At 36.4% G+C, this 23582-nt stretch overlaps 1 protein-coding gene across 2 annotated transcripts in view; it reads right to left on the bottom strand.

The window, feature by feature from the left end:
• Positions 1–23582, bottom strand: part of tpst1 (tyrosylprotein sulfotransferase 1) — a 30160-nt gene that overhangs the window by 2061 nt on the left and 4517 nt on the right. Inside the window, exons 2-3 of one of the 2 annotated variants that reach the window (XM_042739416.1) lie at positions 13624–13822; positions 459–509 (exon numbers count right to left, since the gene is read on the bottom strand). In XM_042739416.1, the coding sequence (XP_042595350.1) occupies positions 459–509; positions 13624–13822 (250 nt within the window). The remainder of the gene's footprint in view (positions 1–458; positions 510–13623; positions 13823–23582) is intronic. The other variant, XM_042739417.1, reaches the window with a different exon arrangement.

The following is a 23582-nucleotide window of genomic DNA, read 5'->3' on the forward strand; positions in this document are numbered from 1 at the left end:
TTAATTGAAGTTGTAAACATAAGTTGTAAACCTGCCATGATTTGTTCATTTTCTTATAAAATCAATTACTTTTTTACTCATATTTTGATGATCAAAGATATAATATAAAATCATCCAAAAAAATTCCCATCATCTGTCCAAGAGGGGGCAGTATAGGACTTCTAGTCAGCAGAACAGCCTACGACTACGAAAGAGCGTTTCATATACAGGTCTACAGATCTACAGCTAATGTGATCAGAATAAAAAAAAATTAAACCATGAGATCAGAGGAGCACAAGTCACCGCATTAACCAGCGTTATGATCAGAAATTACGTGAAGAGCAAAGAATCAGAGTGAGTGGAAGCAGATGGGAATTAAATGACCGCCGTTTTATTTACAGAAAAAAAAAGGAAGAACAAAATCAATTAAAAAAAGCAATTTATGAAGAGCTTGAGGACAGGCAGAATATCTTCCATACCTGTGTTTGTTCTTTAAGAAAATCAGGTAGCTGAAATTCACCCTTAAAGACCTGGAAAAACAGAGAGCTGATTTTAGAGACTGTCACACTGTGCAAACACAGGAACTACAGTCTTTCCACAGAAATCAGGGCACTGCTCATTCATTACACATTTCAAAGCTCAGATTCTTCCCTTTTCTGTTTTGATATATCTTTCTTGAAGCTATTTTAATCTCTGAAAACATCCTTCTTTAAACAGCATCGATACAAACGGTTTTATACTGTATGTCTGCAGAAAGCAGTAATGGCCAAATGAAAAGTCTGGCGCTGAACGGAAAACAGAGTCCTCTTATTGAAGCGCTCTCTCGCGCTGCTAGCAGGATATTGTGTGTCAATTCCCAGGGTGTCTAACTTCACAAAATTTACAAGCTCTATCCAGGGATGAAAGAAAGAGTGAAAGACTGTGAGAATAAAAAGAGAGCTAGACTGAATGCTGGTATGAGAAGCAGCCAGTACGTCTGTTCCAGAGAGAATGACAATCTCCAATTAAAACTCATCCAGCTGATCTCATTTCCTGGCTTTCTAAACTTAGGAAATTGCGAATGAGGAGCTCATGCAAGTTTGCATGTCATAAGAAAGAAGCGCTGACCTGATGAGAAGTCAGACAACTTGGAGATTGAGCCATTATTTCAAAGCACTTTCCACTGAGAAACCTGAAGCTCGAGCTCTTTATCCACTACTGCTGGGGCTGTCACTTACTGGAGCTCTGTGAAGGTGTTTTATTTTAAACGACAAAAATGTATTTATTAATGAATAAATAAACTCTTATGAACCAGTTATTTTCAGTGAATCAAAAACATTCAGCATGACTAAGGTTGTCTGATTCATGTTCACTGACTCATACGAATCAGTTCAAGTGAATCAAAAAATATATAGTACAAACTGTGTAGTCTGATTCATGTTCACTGACTCTTACGAATCAGTTCTTTTAAGTGAATCAAAAAATATACAGTACAAACTGTGTAGTCTGATTCTGAAGCAAAAAACAAACAAACAGTATATTATATCAAAATTATACCCAAATCTCTTTGAATAGAGCTGAATTAAGAGTCTGTGAATCAGAATCAAAACGGGAAATCTGTATGGATACTCAGCCTTATTACACAGTCAGATGGACAACTGCCATTAGGTTGTGTCTTTGTCTTGTCTCTTTGCTTTTACTCTGTGTGTCACAAAAAAATTCCAACTTACAGTCAAAAAAAAAAAAAAAAAAAAAAAACGTATCCGGTTCCATTTCATTGCTCTCCATCTTTTTTCTTTTTCAACACAACTGTGATTCTTATGTAAATGCCCTCAAAAGCATAATCAGGGCAATACGAATCTGAAACAGCCTATATAATTTTAAATGGCTCAATACACATATGATTAAATACAACTAGCTGATTTTAAAAATATGTAGTTCTGAGGGTGTTTAGGTTTCTTTTGTAAAGGGGAACTGAGTGAATTTGGCTCACGCTCCCCATCTCAGCCGGCTCAACTGTGGGATACAGCTGTTACGCAAGACTTCAGACCCAATTACCGAGAGGAGTCTCTGGGCCGCTGGTTAGAGAGAGCTAGTATCACTGCTGGGTCAAGAGGTGGGGGTTCATTTGTAGAAGGAAGCGAGTTAGTTCGTTCGGGGTTAGTTTGAGTCGAGCTGGCTGGCCAAGCTTGCGGTTCAGAGGCTGAGTGGAATTCATTTGCGATGAGAAAGTCGTGAATGTTTCCCATTTCCCATTTCGTAATCATCTATCACTCGTCCAAGACTGTTAGCCACACTAAATCCTGAGAATGTTGCACTAGAGGTGGAGATTCATAAGTCACATCACCATGGCTAGAGAACAAACAATGGTTAGGAGAAAGACATGTTCTGGCTGTGACTAGATCTGGTTCATTCATTTTGTTTGAACAAAGAACAAATGAATGAGTAGGATCTGCAGAACTCAAAAGTCCCCAAAATAAAATAATATTTTATCTTATCACGCCTCCAAATACTCATTCATGTCCTCGTAAAAACAAGTGTCTGACAAGCAGGTCTGTATTTGCTGCAATGACGTATCTGGTTCTCTATGTTGGATTTAATAGCAGTGACATGCATACTGAGGTAACCAAGACCTCATATGACATTTGTTTGGCTCGCTTCTGCTGTGAAGTGATTTTTTCAGTGCTGATGTAATAGGACACACTTATTCTTCAAAAAAAAAAAAAAGTTGCAGGTATAGAGAATAATCTGACAAAACCTGCGGGTAACTAAGGGTGTGTGCGAATGGGACCTTCACATGGGTACAGTTCTTCAGATCCTTGCAGATCTTGAGCTCCAGGGAGGCAGCAGTGGAAAAACTGACTGTGCAGCCCAGCAGGAGGATTCTCTACTGGAATGTTTACATTCAGCCCTCCTGCAGCTATCAGTATGGGCTGCTCACTGAACAGTAGGTTTGACTTCTATAAATACACGAAGCAAGAAAATTAATCATCCGAATGATGTAATAATTGGCAAATACGAAAGGAAAAAAATATTATGTTAAGAAAAACTCATGCTGGGAAAAAAAAACAACAACTCAATGTTGTTTCAAGACACATATGTCTTTGGGTAAAAGTTTGGGGGAAAAAAAGTCATAAAAGCAGTCCATATGATTTTTTCACTATATTACAACCCTTTTGATAGCTTTATGTTTGGAACAGACTGCCTAACAGAATGCATTACGCCTAACATATTTTTTGTTCCACAGAATTAAAATCAAGGTATAGCACCGTTCAAAATTTTGTGGTCAGTAAGATTTGTTATTTTTGAAAAAAAAGTAATACTTTTACACAGCAAAGATGCATTACACTGATCAAAAGTCACAGTTATGTCATTTATAATGTTACAAAGATTTCTATCTCAAATTAACGCTGCTCATTTGAACTTTCTATGCATCAAATAATCCGGACAAAATGGTTTTGTTTTGCGATATTTTCTACATAAGAAATGTTTCTTAAAAACAAATCAACATCTTAAAGTGATTTCTGAAGGATCATGTGACACTGAATATACTTAAAAAATATTATCATACAAAACAATACTTGTAAATTGTAATATTATTTTAGTTTTACTGTTTTTATTTTACTTTTGATCAAATAAGGTTTATTCGGCCTAAATGATTGGTGAAGTCCTTCATACTGTACATCACCAGAGGATGAGTCGTTTCACCAGAAGATTGTCATTTTGATTAAAAATTACAAATTCAATTAAAAATTCAAAACATTTTTTACTTATGTAGAGACAATAGCACAAAACTTTAAAATATCTTTAAATAAACTTTAATTTCAGTTATTGTCATAACATGAAAATAATTATCAGCTGAAGGTCATTCGCATCCGAAATTTTTGCACGTTCAAAAATAAATACCTCACGTTGTGTCAAATCACATTTACAGACTGCCTCTGAAACTTTCATGCGTCATAAAAACATCCGAATGACGAATACAAAAAAAAATGAAAAAAGCATACGAAAATTTGTCTCAGTGTGCAAGGACCTTTACTGTACTGGTTTGAAACAAACTAAATTAACAGCCCTAAAGTAAACAAACACCAGATCACTCTGCTATCTTGAAGTTTTAATTTAAGGATCAGCACCAACAGAGGTGGAAATAGCAAAGGAAACTGTCTTTCCTTTCTCCCTTATGTACAGACATGTATAAAGAGCTTATAGTGTGATGGCTCAGACACAGTAGGGTGGTCTGGTTAATCCCTAATGGTAGCTCAGACTGCTGTGAGCAATGAGAGGTGGCGAGCAGACATGGATGTTGACAGATCTGTGCAGCTGACTGCGCCTCATCCTCGGGTAGAGGATCTCCCAGCAGCACATCCAGAATCACCTGCTGTAGCCTCTGACGAGAGACGCAGCCGAGCGAGGAAGAAACCGCAGAAGAGCTGGTGCTCACTGTTCCATATCACAGAAATAGCAAAAGCTATTCATCAAAGACGAATTCAACTGTGGTAGGACAGTCATACACCAACAGCTCCTCTAATGCAGGATGACACTGCTGACTCAATGTTTTAACACACAGGGCTTTACCCCTGTACCATGACTCAAGACTCTTTCACGCCTTCTCTCACCTTGGGCAGAACTAGACACGCAGGAAAGGGTCATTTAACACTATTAAGAATCACACATTCTCTTCTGAAAATCTTGTTATATAAAGTGTTACACAATTTTAAATCAAACATTTCATTCACATCACCTCCTTTTCTGGTAAACAAACTTCCAATGATTCTGGTCTCCAATACAGTTAAGCACGACCTTTTCCACATAATGCCACTAGCAGCACTGTTGAGACCGACTTATTGATCTTAATATCAATTTCCAAACATGAATCATAACGAAGCTGCAAAGTCACTTAATAGGCATTGATTGTGGCTTTGGACAGGATTCAAAATGTATTAATTCGCAGGAGACTGATGACAGACAATTAAAGGGTGGAAAAGCAAGACTGTCACTTACTCTCTGCATCCTGCAATGTATAGAAGCTTTTGTGAAGAGCAACAATATGGGCCAGGTAGAGTCAAACTGTTGTCGAAAAACACTGAAACTCACAGATGCCTTGATAAGATAATGTCACTGAAACTTGGCCAACTATATACATCCGTCTTCATGTTACTGCTGTCCTACATAGTTTAGGTGTATCATGTTGAATCTGCATAAACAAACCAGATGGAAGCAGTAGATAAGCAAAGGAAACCAACAAAGCATTTTTCAAAGCGTTTACAGCTAAGTCATTACATGAGATGGCTATAGAAGCAGTTGACAGGAAGTCCATTAAATAAAATTCAAGTTTATGTCTATTAGCATTAAAGCCATATATGGAGTCTTTAACAGCTGTTTTTACTCCTTTCTTGTTTACTCTTGGCATGACTGCACAGTTCAGGATTACTGTGACCTGGTAAAAATGTCAACCGGTCCAAAATTCACAGGCTCCAGTAGAAATACAAAAGTGTTCCTTGTACCTTGCAAGCATTGAATTACGCTAATCTGTTTATTTTTCACTAAATGGTAAGACAATGGAAATGTGATAGTGCTACCTTCATTAAACCAAATTAGTCTGGAGTGCTCAGATCAATATTACAATCTAGTAAAGCCTCATTACTTAATTGTAGAAATGGTGCATTACTGCCACAAGAAATTAGGTCTAAGTTTAATTACCACAAAACCCAGGCATTTAAAAGTGCAATGATATTGAGAATGGGTTACACTGCCTTTCAACTTGTTACTGATGTTTAATAGCAGTAATGGGTTCTTAAAGGGACAGTTCACTGAAAATGAAAACTCTGTCATAATTTTTTCACCCTTATGTTGTTGTCTGCAAAATCACACAAGATGATATTTTGAAGAATGTGGGGTTTGTATTTTGTATTTTTGGGGGGTGGGCAATAAAATGAACCCCATTGAATTCCAGTGATATCTTCGACCTCGTTGACTTTTATTTTAAAGGCAAAAACAGTTGAAACATCATTCGAAAACAATCTTATTTCATGTTCCACAGAAAGAATAAAGCCATACAGGTCTGAAACAACATGATGAGTAAATTATAACAATTTTCATTTTTGGGTGAACTGTCCCTTTAAAGACTTGATGTCACTTAACAAACATGAAGTTTGGAGCTTTATATTTTTCAAAATAGTTTTCAAAATATCACATATTAAATGCTCATTATTTATGAGTGCAATAGCATTTAGATGCCCTCAAAGCTAACAGACAGACTAAAACCCGCAAAACTCTCATTTTGATTTAATTGGCTCTTAAAGGGATAGTTCACCCAAAAATGAAAATTTTGCTGTTGTTTCAAACCTGTAAGACCTTTGTTCATATTTGGAACACAAATTAAGATATTTCTGATGAAATCCGAGAGCTTTCTGACCCTAGACTACGAGCTACGAGAATGCTTTCTGTGCACAAAGAAAACAAAAATAAAGACTTTATTCAACAACAACAGTCTTCGACACACATTCTAAACAGTACCATGACGGACAGAAGAGAAAAAATTGTTGAATAAAGAATTTTTTTTTTCTTTGCACGCAAAAAGTATTCCCGTAGCTTCATAAAATTACGGTTGAACCATTGTTGTCACATGGATTATTTTAATGATGTCCTTCCTACCTTTCTGGGCCTTGAACATGGTAGTTTCCTTATAGTCTATGGAGGGTCAGAAAGCTCTCAGATTTCATCAAAAATGTTTTAATTTGTGTTCTGAAGATGAACGAAGGTCTTACGGGTTTGAAACGACATGAGGGTGAGCAATTAATCGAAATTTTCATTTTTGGGTGAACTATCCCTTTAACAAGGGACTTTATGAAAGTAATAAAGTAGTAGTAAAAATGCTTAGAAACTTGGCCTGTCTCAGGTATTTGATATTGTAACTGATGCAACGTTCAGTAATCTTTGAAGTTAAATGCAACACAAATACTTGGTTTGCCACAAATTCGTCGTAAAACAAAGAGGACAAAACCATGCATGTTTATGTCAGAGCAGCTGCAAGAGTCATCAGATCTTACCAGACCTCAGCTGTAACCCTGAGTTCATGAGGTCTTTTCTAAAGACCTGCACCGTGACTCTGCAACATAGCAGCTTTTTCTCTGATGAGCTGGAGTCTTGCAGTTCGCCTCTGTTTCCAAGGAAACCTCGCTATTCCACAGCTATCCAGATACTGTACAAAAATGGCAGGAAGACTTGCATTCAGAGTGTATTATAAAAAGCCGCAATGGCCTGCTTACAGCAAGGACATCATGTGAAGGAGACCAAGAGTAAATCTAGAGCTAAATTAATCAAAAACACAGACGGTCGCTGTGGGAAAATGAAGTATTCAAGTAATGTACAAGCCTAAACGCTCCTCTTACACTGAGGGTTTTCTCATTTTTTAAACACTCCAGGCAGTTGTTTCATATGCAAATATTTGCAGTAGTAAGAGAATTTTGAGTAGTTTTATAGTCGATTGCTCTAACACTTACAATGAGCAATCAATTTCTGTACATTTAACTAACTCTATTTATCTAAACACCACTTTTTTTAGCATTTCACATGTTCGAGGTGATACATGGTGATAGCTGGAGTCTGTTGTGTATGATTGCTGATAGCGATCTGACAAGCGACAGAATTTCTTGGCCACTTCTCACTTTTGTTCCACATAAGCAGATCCTCATCTGGTGGGATGCATTACTGTAACAAGAAGCAAATATACCAATACGAATCACAATAGTGCCATACTTGGATGCTCCTGTAAGAATAAACCATCCCCTCTCATCAGCTCAAAGTTGTATCCATAATGTCACCAACTGCATTCAGTTGTCCCCGTGAGATTTGGGTGAGAGATTCAATGTGAAAGAACACGTCATTGTTGCCTATGGCAGAAAAATCAATTTGCGAGTAATTTGAGTGGTGTTTTCACTAGTAAGCTAGCTGTTTTCAAAACGAGTTACTCATTTGTAATGCACGTTTCAATGATACGACAGTAATTTCTTGTGTGGATCTAATAATTGATTCAAAAATAAATCTTAAATGCAATTAAAAATGCTATTTTAATTTTTAAGATCAATTTGGTTGTAAAACAGTGGTGATGACTCCCTAAAGTTTTAATGGTATGCATGAATTAATGATGTTTGTAAAACTTTTTACCTTGAAATATACACTACTGTTTAAAAGTTTGGGGTCAGTAAGATTTTTTTTGTAAATAAATTCATACTTTTATTTTGTAAGGTCACAGTAAATTTATCAAAAGTGACATTAAAGACATTTATAATGTCTTAGAAATGCTGTTCTTTTGAACTTTACTACAGATCAAAGAATCTTGAAAAACATATATGCATCAGTTTCCACAAAAATATGAATCAGTTTTCAACAGTGATAATTAAGAAATGAAATCAGCACGGCACATGTACTGAAGCTACATTTTTAAAAGATTTCCCTTTTCTTTATTTTGGAAGCTCTTATTTGTCACTGACCCACATGCTTAGTCCGCATCAATTTCAGCAATCCAAGGCATGAAAATGCAAGAGGAGCAAATTAAAGGCCTACTTGACCCATTATGACAGCATTGCAATACTTAAAGCACAGAGAAACCCTGCGTGTAATGGATGCTAAAACGATTCTGAAGCACAGCTTGCTTCTCAGACTTCAAAAATAGAGTCCCTGCACAGTTCACAAATTTTACTGCACATGCTCTGTGTTACGGCCTGTCTGCATTGCACACCTTGTGAGAAGATCTTAGATCTTCGCTGTTGTGTGTGTGTCGTACTTCATGTAGAAGGAGAGAGGGGGAGGCTTAACGACTGATCCATGCAGCCATGTTTGATCCAGGGGAAATACACATTAATACGCAGCAGATGTGCTTCTCCATATGTCTCTCTTTCTCGCTCACACATATATACACACACAGCCTTGAGTCAAAAAGATCTGACTGTTGAAGGAAAGGGACTACAACAACAGCTTTTCAAAAGAACGCTGAATGAAATCCGAACTGCTGTGCAGGGCACAAGCATGCACAAAACTGGCCAAAATATGCAGTAACACAAACAAATGCATTAAAGATGAAATACAATACAGTTACAAACAAACAACACACTCCTGCGCCTAGTTTTAAAAGCTCCAGCCTCCATTTTGGAACGAAACATCAAACATTCCTGCTTTGTCCAACTTGCAGAATTTTCTGGTCTAATAATTGTTCTTTTCAAACAAAACAAGGCTTTGAAGATTGCAGGGTTTCGGTGAGAAGAATGGCACGAGTTTTATTGCTCATCTAAAAGGAATCTTCTGTGTGTGGGAAAAAGGGAACAACTGTCATGGAAAGCAAAGCGCAACTGCAGAATAGCTCAAGGATGACAAACGCTTCAGACTGTCATAGCAGACATGGAGTATTAAAGGGACAGTTCACCGAGAACTCACTCTCATGGTGTTCCAAAGCTGTATGACTTTCTTCTGTGGAACACAAAAAGAAGAAATTTTGAAGAATGTTTTGACCTTAAAATGAAAAACAACATTGGATCCCACTGATTTTTAATTAGGGCTGGGCGATATGGACAAAAAAAGTTATCACAAATATTTTTCATATCAGAGTCACGATAAATTTCAAATCTTTATTCCTTTCAAGTTTAAAGGCAGATTTTTGCTCCCAAGTGAAAGTTGTAGAAACATGATCATTAATGGTGGTTTATTGGTTTACTCTTTATGGTCAGAACTAGGGCTGTGCGATTAATCAAAATCGTAATAAAATCACGATTTGAGTGTGCGTGTCTAGAGGCATGTTACAACTTTTTGATAAAGCTCTCATTGGTTTTCTTTTGGAAATATGTTTCAAATTTATAATGAATGCATTTACGACTGTAAAGCATGTCTGTGTGTGTCAAAATCGTGATTAAAATCGAAATCGCAAAATTTATCAAAAAATCGTGATAGGTTTTTTTTGTCCATATCACACAGCCCTAGTCAGAACATGACAAACACTTCACTTTTTTGAATTCTTTACACTTTTCCAGTCATTTTATCTTAACAAAATAAATATCTTTATTTTTATTTTTTCATTAATTTCTTAGTTCATACATGTTCTAATAGTTCATATTGGTTTAATTCATGTAAAATCAAATCATGAAACAGGTTTGTGTTGCCTGACTTTGATGACTTGTATCTTTAGAACAGTTTGCAGTGCTGGCTGCATTATCACTACACTATTAAATTTTTTGCCTCATGCACATTTGACAGCAGCTAGTAGTACCTTAAGTAAGGATGCAGATGTAAATTTATGTTCATTCACATCTGTAAAAATTGTAAAAACATAATTTTGAAATAGTGAAATGTAATTATTCTGACTGTTTGAGTTTTATTCAAATTAACCAATGTTATTATTTTGTAGAATTCATTTTTATATTGTTAAATTTAATTATTTACCATGATAGACCACACATAGCATGTCAATACCATGGTAAAATTCTAGGCATTTGTATGAAAAAGACTAGTCTAAATACATTTAATATAAATGCACAAACACTATAGCTTAATCACGAAAAATACTGAAATTATTTTCCCTTACTACCTTAATACATGTCTACATTATTAATATAATAAAATTCAATATGAATATCGACGATAGTCAGAGATATCGCCTGTGGCTGATGCCTCTGACGATAGCAGGACAATTATTATTATTATTATTATTATTATTATTATTAAGCTAGTAATACGATCTAATTAATATTTGGGCTTATTTGTTCCATCATATTTCTTTTTATTTGTTTTTACGGTGTTGAGCATTCTAACCAATCACACACGATTCTGTTGACTTTATGAATTCAATGGCCAATCAGATGCGGATGAGATATCGCTGAAACAGCGATAAGAGATTTATTCATCATTCTGTGTAGACAGCTTCACTGATCATAACGGGATATGCATATACTCGCTCTAGCCTGAAGTCAGTTGGGATGTTCTTTGATAATGCTAATGTTCTTTGCTCGTTTTCTGTAACTGCTTTTTGAATAACTGAGGAAATGTAAGCATTGTAATTAGTAACTTAAAATGTTTTTTATTAAATTGTTATCATGTAAAATACAAATTCAGTCATATTAAAAACATTAGGCTTCTTTTAGCCTTACGCTGTAGTTGGTTCACTTTCCGGCAATGAAACAAAGTAAATAAATAATTAAATAAATCTGCATGATAATATTATGTATCGGCGATCTCACAGGCTGACGATTGAGCATATCGCCCAACACTATACTGTTTAGTGCTTGTGTGACCGAAAAACATCAGCGAGTAAACTCATTTGCTCTAGTGAGCTTGCACTGCACTACCGTTTGAACTTTGAGCTGAATGGATAAACGCTCCGTGCTGCACGGTTTAAATGCGTAGCGCTGTTTCATTGTGCTTTTGCTGCACAAACATTATATCGAACATTTTTCAAATTCATGTTACCGTTTTTTTTGAGTAAAAATTAAATAGCATTAATTGTAGTTTGTTTTATTGCCCAGCCCTACTTTCAATGTATGAGAAAAACATTTAAATATCTTCCTCTATGTTTCACAGAAGAAAGAATGTCTTTGGAGTTTAGTAAATAATGATATTTTTATTTTTGTGAGTTTTATTTTTTTTTTAGAGACTTTATTGGATTTAATGATTTTCTATACCTGAGAAAAGGGCACCTGGGATGAAGTTGTGGCCAGAAAACATTGCGCAGCTGTGTCAATGCCACTGATAGTTTTCCAAGGATAGGAATCTGACACGGCTTTTCCCTTAAAACCCTCAGAGCCAGACTGGCACATTGATAGAGCTCGACAGGGGCCTCGTCCCGACCTATGAGGAAAAACACCACACTCTTCACCGTGACTGTGGTTCGCTGCTCAAGTAGCATAAAAATGCTTTCCACCACAGTCAGCACTCCATCAAGTCATGCAATTTTCCAAAGTTCTGTTATATTTCAACATGGAAAAACGCTAATAGAGTGAAGCTTTATATCAGGCTTTCATAGTGAATGACAAGACCACCTAGCCCACCTTGAGTGGCACGGCATCCATTTTTTAGTAAGGAACAGGGACACTGCTACAACCAGAAATGTTTCCTCACAGCACCTCGAAACCTGTCTGCTTGAAGAACATGAAGAGCCTGGAGCCATTTTGATCAATCTTAAAGGCTCTTATGGGGTTTTAAACACATTTTATATTCTTTTTTCCCCATGGTTTAGCATATGATTTTGTCATTAACCACTGCAAATGGATAGCAGCTGTGAAAGAGCATGGTGTAATACTGCTGATGTAAAAAATGAGCCTAAATTCTCTTTATTAAAATGAGACCTCCAGTCTGAACGAGAAGAAAGGGACACTGTCCATGATAAAGTGAGCGAGCAGCTACAACATCTTTTGAACTATCATCATAGACTGAATTAGCATCCAAATTGTCTTGATCTTTAGCTCAGTAAACAAGGGAGAAAAAGGAATTACACAAAGAATTGAGAAAATAAATGGTTGGTCAATTGACAAGCTCAGCTCATAATAGAATGTACATTTATTGAGGTTTGACAGTGGTAAGCTGGCTCTATATCCACCAGTGAAGCATGAATTATTAGCAATCAATAACTTTAGAGAAATGATGATGAAGAGATGGATTCAACAGTCAGTCAATGTTTATTCTAAATAATGTGGGACTGTATGAACTTAACAAAATGACTAAAATTTAATTGTATCATCCTTCATATTCCTTAAATATTTTACATTTTACAATATTATTATTATTTTAATAAGAATATAGTAATAATAATAATAATAATATTGTCAAATGTCAAATATATTTAAAAAAGATTTGTAAATATATTTTAAATTTTACAATAATATTATTATTTTTAATTATTATTATTATTTGTATATTATTATTATCTACTTGTATATATAATATATATATATATATATATATATATATATATATATATATATATATATATATATATACCCATACACCCACACACACACACTTGTACATGCAGTTTTTCACTAAATGAGACAAAGAAAGAAAAATATTAAATATTATTTGTAATATTATTTTTATGGACCAATACAACAATCCATAAATAATAAACAGTAATTTTTCTATTTTCTATTATATATCTATATCAATAAATACAGTATATTGTCAATATCTGTTATATTGCACTGTCCTGTCCCTCAGTTTCAATCTAATAATTTGAAACCTATAAACAGCAGGTCTCTCGATAAGCATTGCTTCAAAATCTAAGAGAGACACAACAAAACCTACTGGAGCTGTAATAGCTCACATACGGATTCTCTGATCTGCATAACATTCCTGCGCTAATCTCAGAGATGCAACTCACACCTAAGTAGCCATTTCACACATGGAGCTGCTCGCCCCTGAAGGATGTGTGGAATGTAAATGGCTTTTATTACTTGGATTAAAAAGTAAAAAGCACAAAAGCTAAGCGACACCAAATCCTCTGATCCCAGTCTCATAACATACTGCCTAGCTTGAGGAACACTTTTAACCTACATAGCATGGCTATGTTTCCGATACATATCTGACCTAATAACATCAGCAAGGTGATTTACTAGCGGATGAAGGAAAATGAGGTCGAGGTGCTTTAAGGTACAAATGAATAAGATATTTAGTGGTGATGCTCACTCTTCTAGTGTTATCCAGGACGAGGGGGTCGGGCCGGCCATAGTTGGGAGGGTTGGCGTGGGGATCATAGCCAAGTCTGGCCAGCATGGGCGCGATGACAGGCATGTCCCGCAGCACATCTGGGGGGATCTTACCCACCCATTTGGATAAGGCCTCCACATTGACAGGCTTGATCACCTGGTCTGTAGATCTCTCTACCCTGTGGAGCAAAAGAAGTGTGTCAATGGAGTAGAAACATGTGCACAGGTGCTTTACCGGCTTACCACTGTGGACTAATTGGGTCTAATTAAACTGAGCAATGCAATTAAAGAAAGCTCTAGGCTGTGTATGATGCTTCAAACAAAAGGCCTTTCATTCTCCCAAAGATCATCTCCCAAATGCATCACATTTCGTATTCCACTCTTATCTTTGTATTTGATGGAGGTACAATGACATTGATGGATGTTTCTTGATTTGCTATTCTAGATGTCTACATTTCAGCACAACCTGGCAGAGTTTCAATGGCTTTATGCTAACATAAATGAACTTATCGGTTCTTTATTGAACTCCAATAAATTATTATAGTCTAGATTTTACTGCTTACTGTAGCGCATATTCCACTTTCTAACCTGCTAAATAAGCTGCTCCCATCACTCCACCATAAAACGCGTGTGGATTCAAATTTGCAGAGATATTAAATAGGAATCAGGCATTATGTCACACCCTAGGTAAATTATTCATATGTCTGAAATTAAATATTTACAAAGCCATTGAAAAACCTGTACATGTCAGGTTTTTGTTTATAGAGAACACACAGGAGTGGCTTACTTTTTAGGAGAGGTTCGTTTACCTATCACTGATATTTGCATAGGGATGAACTTTTTTTCCAAGAAAATTGGAAAATCTACTGGTTGCCCATCATTGTTCTCTTATGACAGCAGATGGGAACTGCAAATATTGGGTCAATCCCACAAAGCCTGTCAAGAACATGTGCGGGTCATATTACCCTTGAAAATCAAACGGAAAGAAATTGAGTTTTGCATTGATATTATTTTCTTGACTATTTGGCACATTATCCCAACATTATAATATATTAAGATAATTAAATAATTATCTATTATTGTTAATTATATATTATTGTTAATTAAAAAGTATTGTTTTTAGTGTAGATGTATAAATTGAAAAATTGTAAATTGCAAACAAAATAATAAAATAAAACATTTATTTTGACAAAAATAGTTAACATATAAAATAATAATTTATTACAATTATCAATTTTATATTATTATTCATTATAAACATTACATACATACATACCCATACACAAACACACACACACATATACAGACAAACACACACACATTTATTTATTGAATTTTTTTCACTCCATTACAAATGCTCTCTTTCTCTGTTTTTCCAACTTTGAATGGATCTGCCTCTTGTTTGGACTGAGTTGACTGCAGTTGGAGACGGATGGAGTCATTGAGGCCATACCCCCCTCCCCCCTCCCCTCATAGAGAAGACTGGCTCCAGATGGGAAACAGATTACTACACTCAGTCCCCATCTGCAGCCAAGACACCGGGAAACGTCAGCTTCACTGCCGCCCCACATAAGAGTGCTGTGTGGATCCAGTGCACAACACCCTGAGGCGCTTATAATCCCTGAACACAGCAAACAATGAAACAACAACCAGTGGTAAGACTCATACTGGCACGTTTAGGAGTGTGTTTGTGTGTGTAAAACCAAGTGAACAACCGAGCAGTCTGCGTGACAAGCTGCCTCGTCATGCCTTCTTAAACATCAGTTACAGAGCCGTGCCAATCCTTTTCAGACATTTTGTTTCAGTGAAAAAGTTTCACTAGTTAAAGTAATCACACAATCATATCAGGTATACACATAACCAGGTCTCATGTCATTTCGTGCCATAGTCATGAGATTTTAATCTATTGATTTGTGTTCATGGACATGAATTTCTCTTTTATTCGTGTCACTCAGCACGACTTTCAGTGTAATGTATTTCAGTAGGGATTGTCTCAGTGCAGGGTGCAATTTCAGTGTTTAAATCTTTGCATTTGTAAAACTAGAAATGATTTTATATTATTTTGGAGCACCTAACACCACTCCTTACCCCAAACCTAACCACTTCTCAACAATATATAAAAAACAAAGAAAATGCAAGTACGGCACATGTATTTATTACAAAAACTGATCTCAAACAGTATAAAAGTATTACAAACATCTCATATTGCATTCCAAATCTTCCGATGCCATGCGATGTAGTTATATGAACAGACCGAGTGAAATTTAAGGTTTTATTGCTGAAATAATCTTGCTCCGTGAACGCTCAGTTACAAGACACACACCAACCAATGCCATTTTACGATCAAATCTGACATATTGCTTATTTTATAAAAAAAAAAAAAAAAAAACAACATGTAAAAATTATATGGTGCTGATTAAAAATAAATCACAGAACGTGTTGCGGTGATGGAAAGAAAAATGTGTTGCAGGCACAAAAGTTACACCCTACTGAAATGCATTAGTTTGAAAATCTTGTGACTATGTCACGAAATGCAGTGAGACTGGGTTGATACATAATACTAGAATTAAAGAGCAAAAATGAAAAATTCTGTCATTAATTACTCACCCTCACATCATTCCAAACCCGTAAGACCTTCATTCATCTTCGGGACATAAATTAAGATATTTTTGATGAAATCGTAGAGCTTTCTGACCCTGCACAGACAGCAATGCAACTACCATGTTCAAGGCACAGAAAGGTAGTAAGGACATTGTTAAAATAGTCAATGTGACATCAGCAGTTCAACTGTAATGTTACAAAGCTATGAGAATACTTTCTGTATGCAAAGAAAATAAAAATAATGCCTTTATTCAACCATTTTTTCTCTTCCGCGTCAGACTTTGATGTGTGTTCACGAGAGTAACATGACACAGGGTCAGAAAGCTCCGGATTTCATCAAAAATATCTTAATTTGTGTTCTGAAGATGAATGAAGGTCTTACGGGTTTGGAACGACATGAGGTCCATGAGATTCATCCAGTAATGAAACAAGTTAGGTATGAGTGAGTCACTGAATCATTCATTCAAACCACTTTTTCCTTAGTTTATTAAATATATATATAATATTTTGTCACACATTGTTTTGTTTAGTTCAGAATCGTGGAAGAATCTCTTTGAAAAATTTTGATTCTTGGTTTATCTAGAATCGTGCAGCTCTAACTGTCATGCATTTCTAAAAGTGAGTTCTGATTGAATAACTTGTAGATCTATGCTAACCTGAGCCAAACCGTTTCAAACAGTTCAGTCCGATGTGATGAAACGGTTCATCCAGTTCATTAAAAAAGAATGATTCGTTTGTGAACTGGACATCACTAAATGTAACTGAAGAGAGTCATGTGCTGCCATCTGCTCTTCAGAAGGTCTAATACTTTGAGGTGTGTAATTGGCAATATAAAAATGTTAAACTGAGGAATATCTAGTCTCCTCTTATTCCTGGAATGTAGGAACACAGCGGTATATGAGTTATTGAATTCTCACCTTCCCATCACACCCTCCCCGACCTCAACCTCAGCGTTAGAGACCTGCCTTTATCCCCAGGCACCACAAAGTCCATTTATACTGGCAAGCCGCTGTACATTTCATTTTTCAAGTCCCTGGCTGATGCAGTCCTTCACTTCTCTAATCCATTTACATTGGAATTGCACTTTGGTTGCAATGTGATTAATAGATTTACTATTTCCCAGGACAGAGAGGACTGTTTTCTTTCTTTGCTGCAGTTATTTTCCTCAGTGGAAAACTCAAAATCATTCATTGAAAAACAGAAAAAGAATGTGGACAGGAGGAAAAGCCATTTCTGACAGCCTGGCAGTAGATACGTCATGCCATAGCAGTTGCTATGGCCAACACATGCCAAACATGCAGTCTGCCTGCACTGACGCTGATCGGTATGAATCTCTTTATGATACATAGCTCACACCCTTTGAGGTGAGATTTGCATCTGCAAGCTTTGTAAAAGCACAAATACTGTATGAAAGAAAACAGCAGGGATGTGTTGCTGCAGTAGCCACAGAACAAGGATGAAGATAAGCTGTTTGATTTAAAGGGGTCATATGATGTGATTTCAAGTTTTCCTTTATCTTTGGAGTGTGACAATCTGTTCGTGCATATGTAAGATCTGTAAAGTTGCAAAGAATAAGTCTCAAACCCAAAGAGACATTCTTTATAAAAGTTAAGACTCGTCCACGCCTTCCTAAAATGCCTCGTTCAAACACGCGCCCACACATCTACGTCACTGTGTTGGAAGATTTGCATAACACTGCCCAAAAGTTTACACAAAGAAAGAAGTTGTAACTTTTATTCTCGCTGTAGTATTGTTGCCGCCACCGCCATGTCGTGGAGACACTGTGTGTTTCCAAATATAGTAAGGGGCGAAACATTTCCGTCACATGCTTGAGGTATTCAGCCAATCACAACGCACTGGATAGCCGGCCAATCAGAGCACAAAGTGCTTTTCAGAACGATGAGCATTTCAGAAAGGCAGGGCAGAGAGGACCAACAATAATGTACGGCATGTGGAAAATAATGTGTTTTTTGAACCCTTATACCGTAAACACATTGAATTACACCAAATATATAAAATAATGTTATTTTTAGCAACGTCATATGACCCCTTTAACCAGAACTGGTTACACTTATATACCATATTTCATATTTTATCAATTAATTTCATGACATGGTGATTCATTAATCACATTATGCATTTAGCACATGCTTTTATCCCAAGCAGCTTACAATATAGAAACATGAGCAATTTGTCACAGAGCCAACAATATGCAAACAAACGTGCATATTAGCTGGAAAAAAAGACAATTTAAAGCTGGCAAAAAATATTATTTGCATATAGGTATTTCAAGCCTTAATTGATTCCTAATATGGAATATTAATAATGATGCACAAATTCTGGCTAATACTGATATTATGGCCAATAATATTTTTATCACAACATTATAATGTAAAGTATGAAAAAAATGGATTTTAATTTTGAGATTTGCTAAAAAAAAGTTAGCAGAGTTTTTAAATTATTAACTTTAGAGAGATAATAATTTTGAGCATTAGATTTCAGAAAAGGTATTATATATATATCCATCTATCCCCAGCATATTTTATACAAATCATTAAATAAATTGTATACGCATTAACAATTAAATATATAATATCAATAATACATTTCTTTTTTAAAAATTGTATTGTTGTAATAACCTTCATGGTACCAACATATAATGCTTGATATCAAAGAACTTGGTCAGGTTACTAGATTAAATTAATTTTTTTTTTTTTTTTTTTTTTACTAATTTCTTAAAAAATAAATTAATCATAACCTATTAAATAAGATACATTGGAAAAAATAAACTATTAAAAGCATTTTAATGTCATTTTTGTCACTCCTTTTTACAGAGGAAAGTCTAAAATGTGTAAAAACAAAAGTAAATGATGGAAATAGAAGAGGAACTGGATGGAAGCCAGATTCAAACTCGTGTCGCCCACATGTGTAGGAGCACATGTGCCAGCCGCTAGACCACGTCTCCGTCGAACGACACATTTAATCATGAAGAACTTACTTATACTCCCATATTTCTCAGAGAAGGTGTGTATCTTCAGTGTGTTCACCACCCACGGCCCATATGTACAGTAACTGCTCCAACAGCAACACAAATCACCATGCTGTCTATAAGCGGCCGGGTTAGAGAGATGAAAGAGATAATTTAACTCCGCTACTGCTACATCCATTACTCCACAGCAGGAGCTATGTGACAGCAGACGCTGCATATATCATAACACGATGACACGAAGGGTGGCGATCCACTAGATTTTTTGCATTTATCACTCAGAACAAACACGCTGGCCTTTTCTCGCCATATTGTGAGTACACAAACACACACATATGCGTTCGTAAGGTCATGTGGAGCTCCCTTCTGGAAGAGCAGCTTAATGGTCTCTGGCTGTTTGTCAATTATTCATGGAGGGCGCTAGAGCTTTTTAGCATGGCGGTGTAGTACTAAAGCCAAATAACAGAGCCCTGAGCTACATGGGCTGCTCGTACTAATGGCCATTTCTCTGCCACTAGTCGCTTAAATCATGCATTCAGAATCAATGTTTATGGGCTGGTCCATGTCTGGTGGCCCATACGTTGGTCAGAGAGGCTCATAGGTGGTGAGCCGCTGATCAATAGCAAAAAAAACAAGCAGATAGAGACCCGGCACTAACAAACCTAAGTGCAGAGAGCCGCTCCCCTGGCAGGTGTTGTGGGCCAAATTTAATGGACTTGTATTTGTATGTCCCCTCTGGGATAAAAGGCGGTTTCAGTGTTTATTACGAGCCATTAGGACCCTAAAGGCTTCCCTCTGCCTAAAATCATATCAGTGCCTTCTCTGAAATGAGCTATGGTGGTTCAGTTCCCCTCAAAGACTGCAGAACCAAGAAGGCTTGAGCTAGCATGCTTTTTTCTGGTGCCTGCAAGGAGAGCAAAGCACCTCTTTGGCCGAGTCCTACAAGGGAGCTGCTCTACTGGGCATCTGAGTGATGAAATATTCATGCATGTGTGCACAATGCTAATTTATATGAGGCCTTTAGATCGAATGTTACAAGACAGGTCTAACCCGCTTTATCATTGGGCCATTTAGGCTTAAAAAAAATAAATAAATAAATAAAATAAAATAAAATAAAATACAAATAAGGCCAGTCTGATGTGCCATTTCATTTACAAAGTATGAAAGTATATACCTGCTTATTGTAGTAATGATTGGCAGTAACGTTTGTACTGGACTTTTTTAAAAGTTATATATTTAACAGTTTGAAAACAAAACACAACCGGTCTAAATATATGTTTACTTTTATCCATTTATGAAAAAAAAAAAAAAAAAAAATCTTAGTAAGAAATAAGTCAACATTTAAACCAATTTTGAATAAATAATAGTTGAAACCCAGTACTTACATTTAAAAGTGTAATATAGCATTTTCTCTCGGCGTGCAGTGAATCTTGAGATAGTCTGGATTTTTGATCCTTATGTTTTATCCTTCATGTCCCAGGAAATGAAGGATGCATTTCGAGGATGCTTGGCTTATTTAGAAACCAGACTGATCCAGTTCTCTAGTTCATTTCAACTGACTGAATAATCTAGTCTGAGTATTTTAAGGGATAGTTCACCCCCCCCAAAAAAATGAAAATTCTGTCATCATTTACTCACCCTCAAGTTTCTTTCTTCATCTGAAGATATGAAGTCTATAAAAGTCAATGACTATCATTCACTGCTGGGTTACATATATTCTTCAAAATATATTGGCAATATCAGAAGAAGAAGAAAAAACTTGTACACGCTTAGAACAACTTGAAGATGAGTAGATGACAGAATATTCATTTTTGGGTGAACTAACCTTTAACATCTCACTTGAGGCAAATACGGTTAGTGAATAAAAACTTAAAATTATCTCAATTTCTTATATATAAGGCACAGAATCATACCTATGATAACTGCATTGAGCTTTTAAATACTTTTTGAAACTTGACAGCCACAGTTACAATTATACTAAAAAAAAAGTGTTGCGTCAAGGATACAATAACTGAGCTGCATATGAACTTCAAAGAACAAGACTGTATGTGTTTCATTAATGAATGTACAAAAATTTTGTTATTAATGCATCTGCAACGAGCTGCATATAATGCTCCCTCTTAATGAGCATTTATTTTTAATCAATGGAGAAAGTGTGCTGAAGAATGCATGTGCTACTGTCTGGACGCGGCAAGACAATCTACATCCATCCCTCCTCCATCTCTCTCCTGAGGGCTGGTTTAAGATCTCAGTCTCTCAAGCTCACTGTCACTGAGACGTGACAAACAGCAGTACTGCTCACTTAGCGTTCATTAAGGATTTTTATGGATATCCAAATCAGCCAGCCAACCCTTCACAGAGCCCAGTGAAGGACAGGAACAGGGATCTTGTCACTAGAAGGGCTCTAGTTAATTTAACAGAGCCTGGGTTGGACTCAACAGAGCAGACACGAGAAGCACTCAAGTCTTGCCTCAGGACACATGGGATATGGGTGCAGAATAACAACTACAGTAAAATACCTGTTGAAGTCACCACAGATCCTCCCGTGAGATTCTTTCTATAGCATCGCATAAACCTCCAGAAATCCCAATTAAGCCTGGAAAGCCTGATCAGGCAACAGTAAGAGGCATTATGGATGTTGCAGTGGTAGTGATATAAAGTGATATTTAAATAAGGTCTTTAAGATATCAACATTTTTTATTCCATAGAAATTTCATAATTCTCCACCAGTATCAATATTACAAAAACTAATACTAGCCAAAATAATAATATTTATATTTTTTTTTTTTTTTCGGTTTGGTTGCTTGATTAACATGAATGAGAGACAGCAGGAATATTATGGCGCTTTTCCACTGCATGGTACGGCATGGTACGGCACGATACGGTTCACTTTTGGGGGGTTTTCCACTGGGTACAGTACCTGGTACCTGGTACTTTTTTTAGTACCACCTCGGTTGAGGTTCCTAGCTTTTGGTGGGTTCATCAAAACGTGACGTGTACGTGCTGCTGATCACGAATCGGCCGGAGAGAATCATCACTATTTGCGTCACTGAACTTGTGACACAAACACAAAAGAACAACTAGATTTAAATCAGCACAGCCAGCCAAAGATTGATCGCAACTGTTTTGAACGAGCGCACCTTTTTTTAACAACCAAAAGTTTTGTTGTCTGTTGCGGAAGTACAAACGTTCTTCTTGTTGATAGCAGAGGAGCGGATCCAGCGAGAGCTTGATGGGGCGACGTGGAATGAAAAAGTTTATTAGGAGTCGTGGCAGTAGAGGCGGCGCAACAATAACGACATGTAAATAATCCTGCCCACTCTAAAGCCATACTAAACTGCAGTGGAAACGCAAGCCTTTCCGAGCCGTACCACACTGTTCTGAGCCATGCCGAGCTGAGTCGTACCACGCAATGGAAAAGCGCCATTGAACTGCTGTCACTTTAAGAGCTACCCGGATCGAATATACTGTTACACATGTGTGTTCTTTCTCAGCGGTTTGCTTTCACTTAAGACCTAAGGTTACTGAGTTTTAAGAGGATACTTGCAAAGACACGCATTTTGAAACATACAGTACAAGTGTGTATTTAACCGTTCAAGGCCTATGAAGCAGCAAAATCTCATAAAGTCCCCACATACAGCCAAATGAGTTCTCTTTCACTGTTGATTGCATTTCAACAGCTTAAAATCACTTGTTTTTTTAAACAGCAATGCTTAAAAAGCACGCAAACGCAAAAAAGTTGTCGTGACCACAAGTATAACAACATCACTTGAGCAAGCAACCGCGATAGAGACGATAGTTGAAAATCTCTACTGACTGACAAATTTCTACCAGTTAATCATGTCACACAATCATGTCATCTCCCACATCTAATACCAATAATGAAAATAATTCAACATTCTTTATTAAATACTGTACGTAAAGATAAACAGACTTTCACAATATGTATCATATTTTTTAAGTGGGATTCATTTGGGAACATTTTGCAAAACTCCTGTACATTCACGTTTAAGACAATTCTACGCACAACTTTAGAAAAGAGGCCTCTGGTCTCTAAATGTGACTTAGTTTCCTTCAGTTGCTAGTTGTGTTGTGTCCTAATATGTCTATTTACCTACCATATAACAGGTGAAAAATATGAAATAAGTAGCATGTCCATATTCATATTTTTTTTTTATAAAGCAGTACCCCAAAGTACCTGGATGACTTGCTGCTTCCACTGAAATTCATCTGATGGATATTTATCAATCCCATGGGGCCACGGGAGAGGATATGTGAATGGCTGTATTTCACATGACAAAGCCAACATGGAACACTCACACTACACAAATTCATTCTATATAGAACACACT

The sequence above is a fragment of the Cyprinus carpio genome, chromosome B15 (assembly GCF_018340385.1).
Source record: "Cyprinus carpio isolate SPL01 chromosome B15, ASM1834038v1, whole genome shotgun sequence".
Classification (NCBI taxonomy): domain Eukaryota; kingdom Metazoa; phylum Chordata; class Actinopteri; order Cypriniformes; family Cyprinidae; genus Cyprinus; species Cyprinus carpio.